We start from the raw sequence: 19,317 nt of genomic DNA, 5'->3' as shown, positions 1-19,317 counted from the left end.
GAAAATTTGGACTTGGAAAATAAAAAATACTCTGTATTGATATGCTCTTAAGGTAATGTATATTACTTAGTCTTTAGGCTCTTCTGGAAATCACTGAAGAAGCTTTTTTTGGGTTCATTAGCTTATTTTACTGTTATCTCTGCTGTCTGATCCAAAGTAATTAACCCTCAGAGTCTTTTATCTGACTTATTATTCCCCCTCCTGCTAGCAGAAGTAGCAGCACCACCAACATCAAATCAGTCAAATCAAATTTTATTTGGATCGCACATTTCAGCAGCAAGGCATTTCAAAATGCTTTGCATCATAAAAAAGACAAAAGCACAAAGTCAACCAACCGTTAAATTCGTAACTGATTATGTTTCAAACACAACTCTATAAACAGGTGGGTTTTTAGTCCAGATTTAAAGGAAGTCAGTGTTTGTCAGTGATGTTAAGAGCTACAGCTCACTTTAGTAGAGCTGCTTTCTTTAAATCTCTCAATTTTAAGGTACCACGGTTTGCCCCATTATCCAATTAGTAATTACTTTCTGCCCTGGTTTGTATTTCAGTATCACCATAGTAAAGGAGCTCTATTCGCTCCAAGGTTGAAGTAAGTGAAACCACATAGCACACCAGAGCCACTCAAAAATAAAAATAAAAATAGCATCACTTTTACCCCACACTTGGCTGCTAAATGTTCAACTCACTCAATGCTGTGCAGCTTTTTCTACTTATTTTAATAACACACAGGTTACTGGCCTATTCATACTGCAGTCCACTCAGAAAATCCCCTGGTATTTCTAAAGGCCAGTCTGCTCCAGAGCTGATGTAGCCTGACACAATTTATCAATTCAATGTCATGCAAATGTGATATTTTTTATAAAAAAGGGTTTCTAAATCCCTTCTGGCCTGGGAAGGTCTCACGATCATTTAGCAAAGTGCTGCTGAGTCGAGGGATGTCTGGCTCTAAGAGATATATACCCTGGATATCTCACTCAGTGGAAACCTATGTTTTCCTATTAATGCAAAGGGCAGAAAAAGAACCAAGTCTGCATACAGCAGCATGATCCGGGGGTCCTGAAAAGTGTTTAAAAACTATTTTTGCCTTTCGGTCTACGTGCAAAGATTTGAACAATTTACAATTAATGTAGCAGGAACAGGCTTTGAGTTAATTCTCACAGCTTTGTTTTGAAACTGGATAAAACGGTGAGGCGTTATTGCTGCTCAGTATGCAGTAAGCACACTGTTTATCCAGAGCTCAATTTTAATTAGATAATTGACTAGAAAGCCATTTCATGCTCCGGCGTGGGCCATTCCTCCATTATCTCTCCATCGATTAAGCCAATATTGTAAACGGTCTAACGTATGACATTTGCAATCAGGCGACGTTGCTGTGAATAAACTACATGCGGCCTTCCTCATTACATAACCTGTAACTTTCTAAATACAGAAAGTTAAACAAGTAGTTTAGTAGGAGGGAGAGACAGAAGCAGTGGGCCCATTGGATTAATAATATGATTTTTGAATTATTGCATCAGGACTCCAAAAAATTGGACACTGGTTTGATCGCCTGGATAAAAAAATAAAAAATAACAGGCTGTGGATTTATTCATGTGCCCTTTTGCCCTTTTCAAAGAAACTTTTCCACAGTAACATTAATTTGGAAAAATGGCCACTGCTGCTGCTGCTGCTGAACAAGAAAACATTTTCTCCTGTATATAAGCTGCTAAAAAATGTTCATGGTGTGACCTTGTTAGAAAGCACTGAACTCTTACCTTAATGTTCAACTGTATTAGCTACCTGAATGTTGCAAAAGTTCAAATACTCCATGGTACATAACTAACTGTATGCAGTTTAGTTTTCTGAGAACAGTTTGATCGCTGTCCCACAGTCACTCACTCACTTTCTTAGAAAATCATCCAATTTTCTAAGAAATTTTGTTCTCGTCTCGCTGCTAAAGAGGAAATCCTGTAACAAGCCCAACTCTTTCATAGAATGGCTGGCAGGAGCAGGGATAGGATTGGTCGACAGCATGCAGACTCAAATTCTAAGTAATTAAGATCAGTGCGGATTGGCTTCTGCTTTGCCAAATCAAGTCAGAGTAATGTCTTGTCTTTTGCAAAATAAATCATCGAGTGACAGCTCTCCTTTACAGGGAAGGCTGAATGAGACGGTGGACGTGCAGAAACCTCACATTATATTTACAGAAGAAATTGGTAGAATGACATGAAACGCCTCCGTTCAATGTGAAGCCCATGGTGACATTGTGGTCGGATGGTCAAGAAAATAGCAGGGAGTTCCCAATGTCTCCAGTACCAAGGATGCACTTGGATGTTAATTGATTTTACGATAAAATAAAATTTTCCAAATCTGCTATGATGATCTATGCAGGGTAGTGTGAAAGAGGCCTAATGGAGCGCTTCAGTCGTAGGTCAGAATTTAAAAAGGGGCAAAAAATGTAAAAATCACATTAGCAGTAATACTTGTAATCCTGGTTAATGGCCCTTACAATAAAAGATAGTAGCACTGTCCCCATCTACTTAACTCCAAATAGAGCTCAAACTGCTCATGCAAACAAAGTCCTTCTTGACCGTAATAATATAATGATTTAGTCTGCATGGCTTCCCTTATTTAAGTATTACCCACATCCTGTTAATGACTCATCCCTGTAGCAGTTCTCTGGCTCTGTCTGGCTAAGCGAAGCTAGTTTTGTAGCGGGGGGGCTGATGAAGGCAGCGCCAGTGGGGAGCGCTAAGATTACTGCTCAAATTGAATAAAGGAGTCGACACATTACACCAGCTTAGATGATCCGCCCTGCCGCACTGATTAATTTAAAAACCTGGACAACATTGCGTACGGCTCACGGAGGGACACAAACACAAGTCACAGAAACGAGTCGCGTTAACCTGGCTTGCCCTCTTTCTCTTTAACACTGTCTGTGCCTTCCCTTCTTGTTGCTTTTTTTGCTTCCCTGCTGCACATCACAGCCTTCCACGGCGGCCTCTCATGACTCGAGTTCATTACAGCCTTGGCAGGGTTCCTCAGATGAAATTAGAAAGACAACAGGAATGACAGTGTAGCAGTAGGAAGTTTACAAGGGGTGAAAAAAGTATGCATGTGAGTCTGTTCGTCACACCTTGTGGGGACCATTTTTCTGACACATGCTACGTTGTGGGGACTCACTTCCCCTTTGGGGACCGAAGCCTGGTCCCCACAAGGGGAAACGCTGTTTTTGGCTCAGGGGTCAGGTTTAGGACTAAGGTATGATTTGAGTTTTGTTTAGGGTTAGGTATGCAATGGATAGGGTTAGGGCTAGAGTAAGGGTTAGGTTTAGGCTGTAGAAATGAATGGAAGTCAATGGAAAGTCCTTACAAAGATAGCCACAAAAACATGTGTGTGTGTGTGTGTGTGTGTGTCCATCCGGTGAACAAATCTAATCTTCTCTGATTCATGGGCAAGCTTGTCCGCATGCATTTGAGATGGGCTTCCTTCTAGCATACGAGGAGACCAAACAGCTTCTGACGGGAAACACAGCTTGAAAACAACACTGTGGGACAAACACACAAGAGCTCCGTTAGCAGGACCAGCTACTGCAGACAGCTCCGCCCGAGTTCACGTTCAGGCGCTCAACAACTAGTGACACGGCTGCATGCCTCAAAGACCACGATCATGACTGTTCTCATCCGGTGAGCTCCGTCACTGCTTCGCTGCCGTCTGCGTAGGCGCACAAGTGAGGCGCAGCAGCAGCTGCATATTTCAGCTTCGCTAATAAACCGAACCAAGACAACAAAAACGAAAATAACTCGCCGACATATGGATATGTGAAAATGCTGTAGTTTCCTTTGAAGACTTGCAGTTTATTTCTCACCTGGCACCCCGTTATTTATTCTGCTCTTTCAAACGAAATGTTCAAATTAACATTTAAGGTGATTTATCTCTTGAAAAAGAAGGGTTTTGAATACATTTAGCCCATTAAACCAAAAGTTAACAACATACTTTAAAGGGTTTTTGCTTGTTTTGCTCTCACATCATTTCAATGAGATCCAGATCTGGGACTTTCCATTTCTTAATTCTCAGCCAGTCCTTGGTGGGTTTATTGGTGGGTTTATTGGTAGGTTTAGGGGGCACTCTCATATTGAAATGGTCCAGTTCTGCTGGAGATTTCTTCCTTTTTCTTCCCAGATGGTCTACCACTTCCTTTACCACCCTCTGATACGTTGTAGAACACATGATGGTGATCAGGCCAGACCGACACGTCCTGTTCTGTCACAGCTGGTCCTTTAACTGGACACGCTTTCGCCCTTAAAAGTTAAACTTGTGAAGTCTCTTTCTAACTTTACAATCAAACACCCTCTTATAAACAGTGGGGAGCACCTGCTCCTGTGTTATGGAGGCATTCCTATTAACATCTTGCGGTCATTTCAGGTGAACTTGCCGATGTTGTGAATGTTCTCCGCACATAAACTACTCTCCAAATGACAAAAGGGGGATTTTGAGAGCTCTTTAAATCCCTTTCCAGACGATCAAGCTGCAGTCTTTCTCAGACTCTTTCAAGCTCACAATGGGGTTCACCCTGGCTGTTACCGTCAGAGACTGAATTATTAAGGTTGAAACCTTCAAAATGCTGCGTACACTATTGCTCAGGAGTTTAAAAGGGGTTTGTCCTGATGTATGTCTTTGATGTTATGGGGGCTTCTTTCCAGGAATTCAAATTTTTTTAAAGTTAAATGTTAAAAAAGGTTTTAATTGTTTGTTTACCTTACTTGAATGTGTCAGAAATGAACATTTCTACTCAATATCCACATTCAGATATCGTCCTAAAAAGAATAATAAGCTAATAGAGTTAGGTTGCAACCGGATGTTATTATTCTGGGACTATTGAAGAAAACTTTGAGTTCAGATCAAGCACCGCAGATATTGTGGAAAAACATGGTTTGCAACCCTGTATGTAATCAGAAATTCCTTAGAAGCCTCATCATTCTCCACAGATGGAAATTTTAAACATTTGTTGTAATATTTTTTTTCTGATGGGATTGTATATAAAACGATAAAGTCGAGTATTTTTTGCTGGGTAAATCTTTCTTTAAAGTGCTGCAGGGCCAGAAAGAGCAGAATTTTCTTTGTCAGTTAAAATCGATGGCGGTTTCTACGTTTTGGCCCTTGAGGAAATGGCCACAGTGGTGAGAGACAAAAAAAAAACAGAGAGAGCTGCTGTCGTTGAGCTGAAAAAGCTGCCGTTTCATAATTTGCAGTATCTCAGGTCTACGCGGTGTAATGTAGGACAAGTAACCCATGCTTAATATCCTGTAGTCTCCAGAGGATATGACTGTGGCCGATCCATCAGGGAGGCGCAGCTCAGATCACAATAAGCTGAGAGCTAATTAGATCTGTTTGTCATCAGCAAGAAAGCTCATTGGGGCTTTGCTGTACAGCATGTTGCAAGCATATGCCCAGAACCCGTCAAACGATTTCCACACCGAGTCAGTGGGAAGAAGAGCCGCGGCGTCAATCCCACAGGTACATCTGGCTGCGTTTTTCCAGCACCTTTTATTTTCGGCCTATTTTGCATCGTTATTACCAGGGGAGACTTTCCTGTGGGCACATTAGTCAGTTGTGTTAACACGCTCTGCTGGGCTCTTGATCAGATTTTAATTACATCCTGTAGAGCAAAGTGCCACTATCTTTTTCCAGTGTTGGAATATATATTTATATATATATAAATAAAAACAAATAAATAAATAAAAAAGCTTGGCACAGAAGCTTAAGATTGGCCACCTTGCACAGTTGGTGGTAACAGCACCCCAGTTTTGGCATAGATCACGTCTAGTTTAAGCTCATTAGTAGGCTTTTCCTCCATTCTGTGAAAGTCATTTTCTGCCAGCTCAGCAAATCCTCTTTTATGCCTTCAATTTTCTTGGAAAAAAAAAATTCCTCCGGTCTATTAAGATTAAGGGACATTAACAAAAACCCTGCAAATTCCCTCTTAATTAAGACGTTAGGCTCTGAGCTTAATTTAATATTGTTTTCCTGGTTCTTCAAAAATCAGACTTTTTTTCTTTACCCCTAACTTCTGAATTTGAGCATAAACGACTGAATGAATCCGAGTGACACGTCTTAACCACACATTAGAGAAGCTAAAGGTCACTTCAAGGGTACGCGAGAAAAAATGTGCTGATAAGAAAATGTTGCTGCTAATTTGGAGGAATTTTCAATGTTAAATTAATAACAACAGCAATAAATGTCTTCACGGCTTTTCCTTTTCATGTTCAATTTTTAAGACTTGTGACTTTGACTAGGTCATTCTAAGAACGTCTGGTTTTGTGTGATAATGCTCATTTAACTGGACTGTATGTAATCAGATCAGAGTTTGTTAACATTGTATTATACTGGAATGAACTGAATTTAATTTGGACTAGGTTTCGTTCAATATATTTGGAGAAACATTGTACCAGATTTTCTGACAGATGTGGTGAATTGGTGCAATATTTCGGGTAAGTAAATATATAATATATTAAAACATTTGGATTCTTCAAATGTTATATTCTTATTTTGTTTTGTTGAAAATTGTCAACATTTGTCTTCTGATTCTTTCTAAAGTGTTGAGCTGTTTTAAAAGTGTTCATATCAGGAACAAGTTTTTAAGACTCTGTTCAGTTTTTAACATAAGAGATAAAACTTCTTGAGCCGTTCATTAATTTTGTATTATTATTCATTGATAATTTTGTCACATCTTTCACGTGGCATGTTTATCATTTAAAATAAATGTTAATGTTCTTTTACCTCTCAAAATCTCAAGATTCTTCCAGTTTTAGCAGAATTGTTTTATCAATTTACTTTAAATATTGGCATTCCTTCAATTATTCATTCTTTTTTTTCTTTCCTCCATTATGACAATAACAGATCATGACAGGACACGGCTCCTCAAATTAAAACATCTACATTTTAAGGTACTAAACCGTTGAGCAGTTTTTACATTAAAAGATACATTAAACTGAGAACCTGAGAGGAAAACAGAAGCTGAAAAGGATTTAATTCATTTTTTTCCAGGCATCGCTTTTTTTTTTTTTCTCTTTCTCCATTCTGCTATGTCAGCATGCAAAACAATCAGTTAAAAGAAAGCCCAGCCATCACTCCCAGTCTTCTTTCTTATGAACACAGTGTATTTAAAACCTGCAACGTCCAGAACTCGAGAGCAGCTGATGTTGACGTTTAGCGGCTGCGTCTCTAACAGGACAGAGTCCCTGACCGCGGCTCAGCGAGAGGCGGAGCTCAGCCGTCTGTCTCTCAGCTTCAGCTCACGTTCATTCGAGGATCTTGTGGTAAGGGAAGAGCGGCAGGCCTTTGATAAAATCTGGTATGTCCATTATGGCGATGGCGCCCTCTATCTTCGAGGAGGCGGGCAGCAAGGTGAGCTTTGACACCTCACCGTACGCAGACTCACTCGCTTCCTCCTCTTTATCTGCTTCTGCCTTTCCCTCACCGTCCCCGTCGTTCTCCTCAGCACCGAATCCCACCACCTTGACAAAGAAGAAAGAAGCGGTGCAGACGTGTGAGCGGCGCAGTGAAAATGTCTCGCCTCGGCGTCGAAGCCGGACGTGACGACGTTGCTTACGTGCACGCTGAGTTTGCGGCTGGTTTCGTCCCGATGTTTTTGGAACCAGGAGAGGAGCTCGTCTCTGCTCATCTGCTTCAGAGCAGCGATCTGAGAAAAGTCAAGAAGTTACTCTCAACGGGTTACATTTAATCCCAAACCAAATCCTATGGGTCTTTAATATGCGAATTACAGACATACAGCGTCTTCCTAATGTATTCATACCCTTAGTTTAGGTGGACAGCCATGTTTTGGTCAAATTACAGTTTTAGCAGACGCTTTAAACTTCTCCACAACTTTCACTACAGGATATACACACAAACACACAAACACACACGCCCACAGAGGAAGACTACAATAGGCGTTTGGTTGAGCTGGATTTTATTTAGGGGTATCAGAGTAAACGAGGCTGAATGCATGCAATATTTTTCATAAAAAAGAAAAAAAAAATCCTTTAATTTCAGAGTTCAGCACCACCTTGTGTTATTGTATAAAATATAATCCAAACATTTAACACTGAAAAAGCAAAATAACAAAATGTGCAATACTTTTTTTTTGCAAAGCATATGTAAATCTTTTTTTTATTATTATTTTTCAATTTTCAAGAGAAAATCACGTTAAATGACAGTAGAAAGGACGATTCCTTGCTAAAACCAGAATAAGGACGCTACAAGTCTTGTCATGGCTCGGAAACGGCGCACAAAGAGTGTTGATGTGAACTTAATAACAACAACCTGCCTAAGAACAGGAAGAAATGGGAGCTGGTTCACTAGGTGGCACCAAAGATTCAGAAATCCTGAACGGATCAGAATCGGTGGGTGCAGACTGGAGAGATTTTATCAACAGACACGATAATTGTAGATGACAGAGCAGATGAAGAGCTCAGAGAAAATAACAGACGAAATTAAAGGATTAGCTTCTTCCTCACCTCCTTGTTGAGCCGGTCAAACACATACTGCTGCGTCAACACCTCTTGCCAGTTCCTGTTCACCTCCTCCCCGAGGTGTGTGTCCTCACAGTCTTTCAGCTGCATTAAAGCGGTCACCTGCACGGAGAACACACACCGCACGCTGGTTCCCGCAAACATATTACCTCTAGATGAATAAGACGCGCAGCCGCCGTGCCGCAAAAGTTACTCCAGACAAACTTTCGGTAACTTTTAACTTCCTGTAGCTTCTTTATGAGCAGCAGGAGCTCCAAAAACACACACACACACACACACACACACAGACCTGGGTGCTGAAGGCCTCCTCAGTCAAATCACCGAGCTCCTTCCCGTACGAAGCCAAGAACTCCTCAATCTTTAACTCCACCAACTCGGAGCTGGGGGAGAGATGAGAGCGGGGAGATATTAGAGGCTGTGGGTTGAATTTGATCCCGTTAGTCATTTATCAGCTCCACTCCCTCCATTTCCAGAGCCACGCAGATAAATTGTAGCTGGGGAATGGGTGAACAGTCAGATATATCATATCTCGGATCCGGGGGAAAGTGGTTAAGATAGATCGGATCTTTAAAGGGTAAAAATTGTGCTGCGGACTCACTTGAATTTAGTCGCCTGTGTTTCCACGGTGATAGAGAAACCCAGAACACCAGAGGTGTTTCTGCAGGTAGGGGAGACATGGTAACTGCAGAGGGAGAAACAAAAGACAGCGGGTTGGATTTGGGGAGAGAAACGGTTTGGGGGGCGGGGGAAGAGCGAAATTCGATTGCTTCAAAGCCTCGCACAAATCCAGGCATGAAAAGTCTTTAAATTTATGAAAAACATCATTCAGCAGCACTTAGCACAGGTATAAAGACATTATTGGCTTCTTCTGTATCCAAGAGGAAAACACAAAGAAATGGGATGTGCAGATGCAGACAGATTTGCTGGTTCCTTAACGGCTCCCAAAAGCCAGACTTCATTTCTTCACAAAAAGCCAGAACTTTATGTAAAGGTTCATCCCAATAAAGAAGGATATCCTTGAAAAGATTATTAAATTCAGCAACTGAATAAAAATTACAAAAAAAAAAAAAAGTGAGACTCGTTTATGAAACCTTTTCATCACACACATATATTTTTAATTTCATTTCAGGAAACTTTGATGATTATGACCTAAACATAATGAAACCTCAAAGTCTAATTCTTTACCATTTTGCATTAGATTTTTTCCCCACATATAGCCATTTGAAAAAACGCCGACTTGACAGATGTCCAGCAGCAACAAGATGTCAAAGTCACAAATGAGTAAAGTTAAACATAATAATAATAATAATAATAATAATAATAATAATAATAATAATAATAATAGGTTGCTCACAGAGTTTATTGGATGGAAAGTTCAGTGGAAGGAAAAATTGTGTAGTAAAAAGGTGCAACAAGAAACAAGGATGGACTCGACTTTGACTGGGTAGTAAATCAATACCATGCAAATTTGCCCTAATTGAACCATTTTCTTCTTCTTTTGTATAAATTCAGCAACTGAATAAAAGCACAATATATACACTTTTCCAAAAACTTATTTCCCTTATTAAATATCTATACTTAACATGGCTTCATTGAGAGCAAAGTGGAACCAAGTCCAACTCCTTGTTTGTGTGAACAAACATGCGAATAAAATATATTAATATTATACTCCTATAACCTTTGGACTGCTCAGTAAAAGTGGATGGAGCTACATGTTAGGAGATGCAGATATGAAGTTCAAAGATCACATCTTATGATGAACAAATCATATCTTCTTATAGATGAACAAAACAATCAGTTGCAACTTATTTGAAGGGTTATTGTACTTTTTGTTTTTTCCATATAGTATAATATATAATACAATATTACTGGACAGAAAGGAAAACAGCAAATCGCAATTGAAGGTGCTCTTCTGACCAGATCGGCTGCAAATCACGCAAGTGTTTTTAGGCTGCAGCTGAAACTCACCCCAGAGTCTCTTTAGTCCTGAGGAAATCAAAACAGGGCTCCTCCATGTGCATCTGAAAAACAATAACTCAGTCAGCACCAGAGGGGGCGAGCGCCACGGCTGATGAGACTAAACACGTACCACCAGCAGCTCCATCAGAGTGTGCTCCCTTAAAGCCTTGGGCCCGGACTGGAAGAAAAGTGCAATAAAAAGATAATGAATGCAAAAAAAAGGAACAAATGTTGGATGTTTTACAGAAATTCTCTGGAGGTTTCACCAACTCAAATTTAGGACCTTTTAAGCCCACTATGAATAAAGTTTAAGACGTATATCATGACAAAAGTGTACGGAAGAAGGGCATTTTTTTCCAGGGAGGGACTCAATCTTCTGTGGACTTTTTGTTGGAAAGCTTCTTTGCCTTTTTTGGATGATAGATGCAAAATCGCTAGCTAAATAGCAAGTATTAGCTGCTTGTCACTGTCAACCTTAACCGTCTTGAAACACAGAGTGCAGCGAGTGATGATGTCTACACACAACTCAAACTTTTTCTTGATACAAAAGTCCCATTAGAAAAACCTACACTGTATTTAAGGCAATTTTTTAAAATTCATTCAAGACATTTTAACTGTATGAATTTAAGAATTTTTACTCTGTGACTTTACCTGGTAGTAAACGGTGACCTCGGAGTTGGCGTCCCCTTTGTTTAAGGACTTGACTTTGCAGATGTGATGCTTTTGAGGAAGCTCCACCACTCTGAACATCACTGGCACCTCTGCTGGCAGCTTGGAGAACTGCAGCTTACTGCCAGGAGAAAAACAACCGGTAAAAGGCGATCAGCCAGGAAAATGCAGAGCAAGTGAAATATATAAAGAGGTGAGGCCCAGAGAGGCTGCAATCAAATCTATCTGATTTCACGCTATTGAAGTTTTGCTTAGGAGGCCAATTAAGAAGAGCAGAAGCTGAACTTACTCAGTGACGTAGTTCAGGAACTGCACCGATTCCTGCGGCGGAAACGCAATAAGGAGTAATGATAAGATCAGCAAAACAAAGACGGAGACGTCCAATACAATTTAAATTCAACTAAAGAGAACATCAGCAGATTCCTTTAAGTCAGTCAATAGCAGTGTCAGGCGCTTTCTCTGTGGACTCACAGTACTACTGACGTTCCCCTGCACCAGCCCCTCGGCAAACAGCTCGGCCTTGAAGCTCCGGCTGAACTCCAGCAGCTCTTCGCAGGTCAGACCGGCTGACAGAGCCTGGTACTTCTCCACCATGGACCAGCGAGAGTGCTCCAAGATCAGCAAACGCACATCCCTGGGCGGAGCAGAGAGGAAGCACTGGCGAGTCAGAGAATTTAAAAGGGTGTGACAGATGTGGGGGGGGCTTTCCTATTCAGGGCTGTCACACGCTTCACCACTAGAAGGCAACACAGACTTTGCAATGATTCATATGGGGGGCACAGCAGGGGGAACTGAGGGTAGATAACGTACTTGCCGAGTTTCTCGGGTTTAATGAGGATGTTGAAGTAGGTTTTTTTCAGCTGCTCGGCGAACATGCTGAAGACATCATCGGAGGCAGAAAAATCAGCCAAGTGGTCGACAATCAGGTGAAAAAGCAACTGCAGAGAGACACGTGGTCAGAGAGAGAGAGAGAGGCTGAGAGATTCTCCCACAATCCATCTGGGTTCTCAGGGATGCACACTGTACAAACTGGAATGTATTTACTGGGTTTGTAAGTGAAATTAAGTAGGGGTGAGCATTTATCGTGATACATTTCTTATCATAATAAGGGTTTCTTTATTGTTGTTGTGATAAATTCTGATTAACGTTTTAGAAAAATGTCTACATTGTCGGGATCACCATGTTTTTCACTATTTGTTCAATAAGAGGATCAATAAATACCAATACATTATTGATACAAATCACACTTTTTTGTGTGACTGGTGTCCTAAAGAACTTTTTCATTGAGAGCAAAGTGTCCTAAAGAAAATTAAACTTTTTGGTGGTGGCAGCATGATGCTGAGTGGATGTTATTCTTCAGCAGGGACAGGGGAGTTGATGGGAACTTTTGGGAAGAAGGACAGAGCCTGGAGGAAGCAAAAAAAAAAAAGACTTAACAGAAGGCAAGTTCTGGTTTTAGAAAGGCCTAGTCAAAGTCAAAAATTGAGTGAAATTGGAAATATGTAGCTAAACTTAAAAACTGCTGTTTATTTATACCTTTTGACCAATTAGTGAATATTAGTGCTTTATCAAAAGCCATTTCAGGCTGTAAATGTGCAAAGCTGGTAGTTATGCTCCAACAGAGTTAAAAATGTTTCTGCGCCGCCTCAGGGGAGCTGAATAAAAAGGCACACCGCACTTATCATATTTCTTTCTCTCCTTTTTTTTTTTTTAACTTTCATCTTAAAAGCACATTGAAGTTTGTGCCGCCTACTGATGGATGAGTTCACTCACAGGCAGCTTGTGGTTGAATCCCTTAACTTTGATGATCAGGCCGTGCTCGCCCGCCACCAGCTTGTGATCCAGCTGCGCCACTTCAGCCTCGTAGGCCGGCTCGGCCAAGTTGTGGCCCAGGATGTTGACCATCAGATCAAACAGGACTATGCTGGAGGTCGACAAGATGAAGAAAGGGAGAAAATTTACATATATCAAAAGGTGAAAAAAAATCTGAACAAGAAAGAAAGAAAGAAAAAAAAAAAAAGAAGATAAGTATAAAGCAAGGGTAAGAACAAAGCTTTAGCAAGGAAAAGGCCAGGAGGATAAACAAAACTGAATCCGTGGAGGGGTTAAAGTACATATTAAGAGTAACTAGAGGCTGACAGGTGATAAAGTAGGATTCATACGTTACTGTTCCAAACTCATATCTGAGCCTGAACTTACTTCTTTGCGGACTGTTGGATTATGGGAGAGATTAGGTGGAATCTGATGTAGGCTGCAGGAGGAGAGAGGGTAAACAAGTCTCAACACGCCTCTGCCGATATTAAATGTATCTGTGGAAACATCTCGCGTGATGCCACAACAAGAAACAGTGCAGGTTTGCACACACACCTTTGGGGATTTTGAATTTGTTGTCCTTCTTGTACCAGAGGCAGCCCTCATTGCTGGAGGCTATCCGGACGGGGAAGTCTGTGTCCGGGTAGTCGGAGGGCTTCAAGTTGAAATCGGTGGCTAGATAAAGGCACACAACAGAAAGTTCATCCACCTTCCCCCTCAGAACCGACTCTAATCATGAGTAAGGTGAAACAAGTCAGTTCATGAGTTGAGCAAAATGAGGAAAAACAAGTTTCCCTCCAGTGACTGAAATTTTGACCCAGTGTTAGAAGCAGGCGACTGAGAGATCTTCATGTTTTGGCAAATAAAACAAATCGTGTTGACATCTCGTCCTCTGCTCGGTCAGTGCAGTCTCTCAAATTAAGCGAATGTGTGAAAAACCTTTGTGTGTGTGTGTGTGTGTGTGTCTCCTTTTAGGCTTGCGTAGCACCTGAGCTGCTTTTATTATCACACACCGAGGGTAAAAATCAGGTGAGCTTCACCACCAGCAGCTTTCATGTCGAGTCTAAGGAGGTAAAGTACCACTCTTACCTGTCAAAGGGTGGTGACAGCATGCGGTGCAAATTTTCAAATATAATAAAGTCCCCCTGGCCCCAAAGGGAGCTGCTGGAAGTCTTCGACTAACGCAGCGTAAACTAGCACCGCCTGAGTCTCAAGATAGAAACTTTTGTTGAAAGTAGCTCTCAATGGGGCTGTGTCTGTATGAGATCCTTAGCGTGGTTATGCATTCAGTCTGTCAGAGTTAAGAAAATGTGATGTACTGTGCAGAGAAAGAGTTTTTGCCACAATTTCACCCATTGGAAGTCCCAATAAAAAATTTTTATTTCATGCTAATTCTATCATAGAAGATAAAAGGGAAAACATCTTTTCCAAATCAGAGAAATTACTGAATTAAACAACTCTGTAAAGTTAATTTGGGAAACGTTTCCTGAGATCCAGGTTGTTTAGGGAGAATGATTTTTACAGGTATGAAACACCTGAATAAAAAGAAAACAAAACCAAGTTAAGAAAATGTAAAAAAAATAAAAAAATAAAATGAAATAATAGAAATTTTGATTTCTCCACCCCATTTTTCCCAGAATTTGTTAAGTTTGGGTCCTTGAAAGTTTCTCCTCCTCTACAGGGGTCTGGACCTAGAAATCATTCAGACGCTCAGGGTGATGAGTCCAATCACATCTAACAGCAGAGCAAATTTTTACCTTCCTCTGTCTTTAACAAAGGACAGCCGAAACTCACATCAATCCACCATCCAAATACAGAACAATCAAACAACTTCACAGCAAAGAGCTAAAAAAACCAACAAATTAAACTCACTGCGCCCACCGAATAGCTATAAAGATCAATTGTTCTGCTTTGGGAGCTCACGACTTTTAGCCTGAATTCCAACTCTTCTAACAATCGAGTCACACATGAAAAAGCCTCCTGACAAACTGCAGTAATGACTGTATTTACTGGATGGGTGAATAAGGAGCAAAAGCACAATCTTGTTTACTCCTGACCCTTTGCTATGTAGTACGCAACCGGGCACTTTCTCACTCTGTTGGGTTTAGAGGCGCTTATTTACCCACCAATGAACTCGTTCTCTGCAGGAAGGTGGAGGTCACTGTTTGGCTCCATGTTTCCACTCCATCGCTCCATCCACTTCTTCTCAATGTCTGCATAGAGTTCACACACTCATCAGCCAGCAAGAAAACTTTGCCGTAAATGCATAAAACTAATCTATTTAATCGCTTCATAGTAGCAAACCTGAGGCGTTAACGCCTACTTCTGTACACTTTTTAATTAAAAATGTTCTGACTTCGTTGGGCTGGCTTTTTCCCACCTCTATATGGGCTACAGGTCACACTGAGTAGCATCACAGCTTGTAACAAATGTAACAAACAACACAAAGACACACACACACACACACATACCCTCCACGCTGTACTGTGTGCCAAACCACTTCTCCCGGAGGGGACACTGGCCTTCGTGTTCTGGTGACAGCAGCATCAGGTTAGCCTTCTCTGGGGTTAGCAGAGACAGAGCTGCACCGATCACCTGAACACACAAAGAAAACAAGCTCAGTTTGTAGCACATGTCACAGCAGTTCCCTAAACTATTTATTTTCTGTGTTGCGCAAAAAAACATAAAAATAAAAAAAAGTACTACATACCCTCTTGAACTTTGAAACACTGTCAGGTAACATCTATCTACACTGACGGGTCAGGAATGAACGTTTATTAGAGAAAAGGAGGAAAGCAACAACCAAGAAGTCTATTGTAACTCTGGATGTTGAGAGGATCTATTGGATTAATCATGATAGAGTGATAATTGAAATAAACATCAACTAATTCAGTAATCGATTAATTGTTAATGGGAGCATAAAGACTCAAACACAGGCTACTTGCAGAGAGAGAACTCTCAGGGAAGTAATTAAGCTAAAACTGTATGAAAGATATATACAATTTGCAATTAAGATAAAAAAAAACAACTTGTAAATCTGTAAATGACACAGCTTTGGCTTCATGTGGTTCAAATTCTGTAAAAAACAAAAAAAGAAAAAAAATTCTATTAAGCACTATTTGCTGTCCAGTTATTAATTGTTTAATTGAAAAAAAAAAAAAGAGAGACGGCATCGGGAGGTGGTTCTATAAAGTACCGACTCGAGGTGGAGCTACATGCAAATGTATGTCACACTTTTCAGATTTATTTGCACAATAAGAGTGAAACGCTTTGAAGTTTGGTTCTGTAATTTGACAAAACGTCAAAAAAAAAAAAAGCTGAAGGAGAAAGAATTCTTTCTACAAGGCAGCGACAGTGAGAAGTATTCTGCATATCACAGTGACTGAGGCTGCAGACAAAATGAAGAGCCAGAATTAGATCGTAGATCCCATCCATAACAGAAGACAGGTGCACAACGCCAACAGCTTGTTTCTGATACAGAAAGATGTAAGTCGCAAATTCATTATTGTACAAAACCCAGACATTTTTCCATCTGTGTGACCTGTTTCATTAACACCTTTGTCTAAAAAGAGAAATGCTGCCTTTCAGAATATAAATCCCAGAACGACTGAGCTACTTACTTCAGGGTTGTACTCAAACATCAGATGATCTCCTGTCAGGAAGTCCTCCTTAGGGAACAACTGCATGCATTCACAAATGTCCTCTACGTTCTCTATGGGGTCAATCTGACAAGAAGGAAAGCAAACAGGGTGTTTTGTTTTTTTTTCTCCCCTCACACAACACAATATTTCTAGGCTCAGCTATTTGTGTTAATATCCTGACCTGTTCCTGGTAGTGAAACTCATTTGCTTCTATCCTCTGGATCTCCTCGTATATTCTGAAGGCATCAAGAAATAATCACGTTTCTAACTTTTATTCGCAGGAAAGAAAACCTCAGATGTCACAACATGAGCCTCATGCAAGCAGGTTAAAACAAAAAGCAACAAACACACACGAGCACTCAGCACAGCAAGCACATTAAATACTGTTGCCAAGTCGTAAAATGGAGAAAATATATTTTTAGATGCACAAAAAAAAAAAAAAAAGTTTTTTAATTTGTTTTGCATAAAAAGAGAAAATTTTCGTTGCTAAATCTACTTTGTGTCAGTATGTGAATCTGAGTGTTATGGTACCTTTGCTGTGGTCCGAGTTTCTGCAGCATCTTCAGATACTGGAACACCAGATCAGTGACCTGTGAAAAACACAGACAAGGATATCAGAGATTAAATGAAAGGTTCAGGCTTTTTAAAGAGAGGCTCTGCAAAGGTGTCAAAAGAATATATTTATATCCTATTAGCAACAGACAACCCTCTTGGTCAGAAATAATAAATTAATCAGCTTACATTGCATGTTAGTTGTATGATAAATAAGAAACAGTAAGACAGTAATCATTTGCTTTGTGATAAAAAAAAAGTTTCAAAGAGTGTTATGTTAAAAGTTGCTTTTTAAAGAGAAACTGACATTTTCTACATGATTGCAAACGTAGAACTACAGATTGCTAATATTACTGGTAAGTCATTTTGTGTAAAAATGATATAATTTCACCTCACTTAACCTCATTGTGATGAAAGCGAGGTTGCTAATTTGAAAACTAAAAACAAAGGAAACTTCAAGCACAGTGTAAGAGAGAACGTGCTTAACCCAAATTTCTTCTTGTGCACAAAAAGAAAAAATAAAGATTTTTATAACTCTTTGTTTAATTTTGCACCAGCTAGTTTGCAGGTTAGCCTAATATACGTTTTGTTTTTTTCAATAATCGACAACTTACTTAATCAGACAAAGCTTAATCTGTGACTTAATCAGGTGCTCGTAACATGCACCCAAAGTGAAACAAGATTATTTATAAATTGTTTTCCACTAATAATGAGCAAATGTAGAATCCAGGCGAATGTGGCTGAAAAATCAAAACTTTAAGATACTCCTGAAACATTCATGGGTTTGCTCTTCTTACTTGCAGCCTAAAAGCAAATGGAGGAGAAGATCCCTCAAGCTATTTGTGCTTTGTCAACAACAGACCACCACAAATCAGGTACAATTTTAACTTTTAGCAAAAAAGAAGCAGCATAGTTACGTTCTCTTTGGATCTGTATTAAGTATCGGGCTTGTTGAACTCTTAGTTCATTCCTTACTGCATTCTTGAACCACAACAAAAAAACTTGCCATTTAAAAAATATTGAAATCCACCAGCAGCACTCTTTCAGTGATCTAAGGGAATACAAACTGATAGATGAACACTAAAATAAATCTTATTTCTGTATGGTATTCTGTAGCGGTGGAGTTGACAAGGCTGATAAATGCTTTGGCTCAACTAATCAGAATCATTTTCTTAAGGTCATACTTGCAATCTTTGAATAACAGAAGGTGCAGTTTTGATCATGTTGTACCATGTGAAGCGTCAAAATTGATAAACTCATAAGGTAGTAGTAAAAAATATCTTATTTATTGCTAAAGAAGAGATTCTAGGAGAAAGAGAAACAACGAACTCTTTGCTAAGATGCTGTAACGGTTATCGTTGTTGACGATAACGACGTCGGCTGTGGTCGTCAAGTTGTAAAAGAGAAGAAGTTGGAGGCTCACTCTGGGGATGTGGTTATTCTACCAGATCCATCATGAAGAGATGGATGCAGAGGGACAGGAGAAGGAGATAAAAGGGAAGAAGCAGCAGGAAACACTAAAAATAAAAAAAGCGGCAGGTGCAGTGTGCGAGATTGGGGTGGCATTATGTCGTTCCTTAGATGTTAAACTCTTTTGATCAAAAGGTTTGTGAGCCAAACCTCTGCTTTTTGACAAATGAAAACAGTCTAAGAAAAGTATTAATTTCCCCTCCAACATATTTAATTCTTTCCCCAAACTGATGTGAAAATAAATGTTACCCAGAGGGACTTCTGCAAACTCACTTTACTCATCATCAAGACTGATTTTAATCATTTTGTTCACGTCAACAAATGTGTACAAGATATGAAATAGGAACAAGTCTATCTCTCTATTGCAAACATAAAGGCTCACTCTGGGGATGTGGTTATTCTACCAGATCCATCACGACAAATTTGAGTAAATACTTGGGGGGGAAATTTATATTTTTTCTTTGTTTTCTACTGCTAAAAAGGTTTCAACTATTTATTGTGACGTAGATGAAAGTTGTGAATGTTTTTTTGATTTAATAGGTTTGTGTAGCATTGAAGTTTTTTTTTTTTTGTTCCCCAACATTTATTTAGATTTTTATAAGCTGCTTGTTTAATAAACCTTTGTGGACCGTTTTTTAATCTTAAATTTTGTCATAAAACACACACACACACACACACACACACACAGTAGTTTTAGTTGT

At 39.9% G+C, this 19,317-nt stretch overlaps 1 protein-coding gene across 4 annotated transcripts in view; it reads right to left on the bottom strand.

The window, feature by feature from the left end:
• Positions 1 to 6,990: 6,990 nt before the first annotated feature.
• Positions 6,991 to 19,317, bottom strand: part of nrd1a (nardilysin a (N-arginine dibasic convertase)) — a 35,145-nt gene continuing 22,818 nt past the window's right edge. For all 4 annotated transcript variants that reach the window (XM_044143272.1, XM_044143270.1, XM_044143271.1 and 1 more), the window contains exons 14-32: positions 17,126 to 17,184; positions 16,776 to 16,830; positions 16,574 to 16,678; positions 15,425 to 15,548; positions 15,080 to 15,166; positions 13,509 to 13,628; positions 13,341 to 13,392; positions 12,915 to 13,065; positions 11,952 to 12,079; positions 11,613 to 11,775; positions 11,431 to 11,462; positions 11,124 to 11,262; positions 10,603 to 10,650; positions 10,482 to 10,534; positions 9,112 to 9,195; positions 8,803 to 8,893; positions 8,499 to 8,615; positions 7,592 to 7,681; positions 6,991 to 7,496 (exon numbers count right to left, since the gene is read on the bottom strand). In XM_044143272.1, coding sequence (XP_043999207.1) covers positions 7,281 to 7,496; positions 7,592 to 7,681; positions 8,499 to 8,615; positions 8,803 to 8,893; positions 9,112 to 9,195; positions 10,482 to 10,534; positions 10,603 to 10,650; positions 11,124 to 11,262; positions 11,431 to 11,462; positions 11,613 to 11,775; positions 11,952 to 12,079; positions 12,915 to 13,065; positions 13,341 to 13,392; positions 13,509 to 13,628; positions 15,080 to 15,166; positions 15,425 to 15,548; positions 16,574 to 16,678; positions 16,776 to 16,830; positions 17,126 to 17,184 — 1,914 coding nt within the window. In that variant the 3' untranslated portion in view covers positions 6,991 to 7,280. The remainder of the gene's footprint in view (positions 7,497 to 7,591; positions 7,682 to 8,498; positions 8,616 to 8,802; positions 8,894 to 9,111; positions 9,196 to 10,481; positions 10,535 to 10,602; positions 10,651 to 11,123; positions 11,263 to 11,430; positions 11,463 to 11,612; positions 11,776 to 11,951; positions 12,080 to 12,914; positions 13,066 to 13,340; positions 13,393 to 13,508; positions 13,629 to 15,079; positions 15,167 to 15,424; positions 15,549 to 16,573; positions 16,679 to 16,775; positions 16,831 to 17,125; positions 17,185 to 19,317) is intronic.

The sequence above is a fragment of the Gambusia affinis genome, linkage group LG16 (genome assembly GCF_019740435.1).
Source record: "Gambusia affinis linkage group LG16, SWU_Gaff_1.0, whole genome shotgun sequence".
Lineage (NCBI taxonomy): Eukaryota > Metazoa > Chordata > Actinopteri > Cyprinodontiformes > Poeciliidae > Gambusia > Gambusia affinis.
This window is presented reverse-complemented; position numbering and strand designations above follow the sequence as displayed.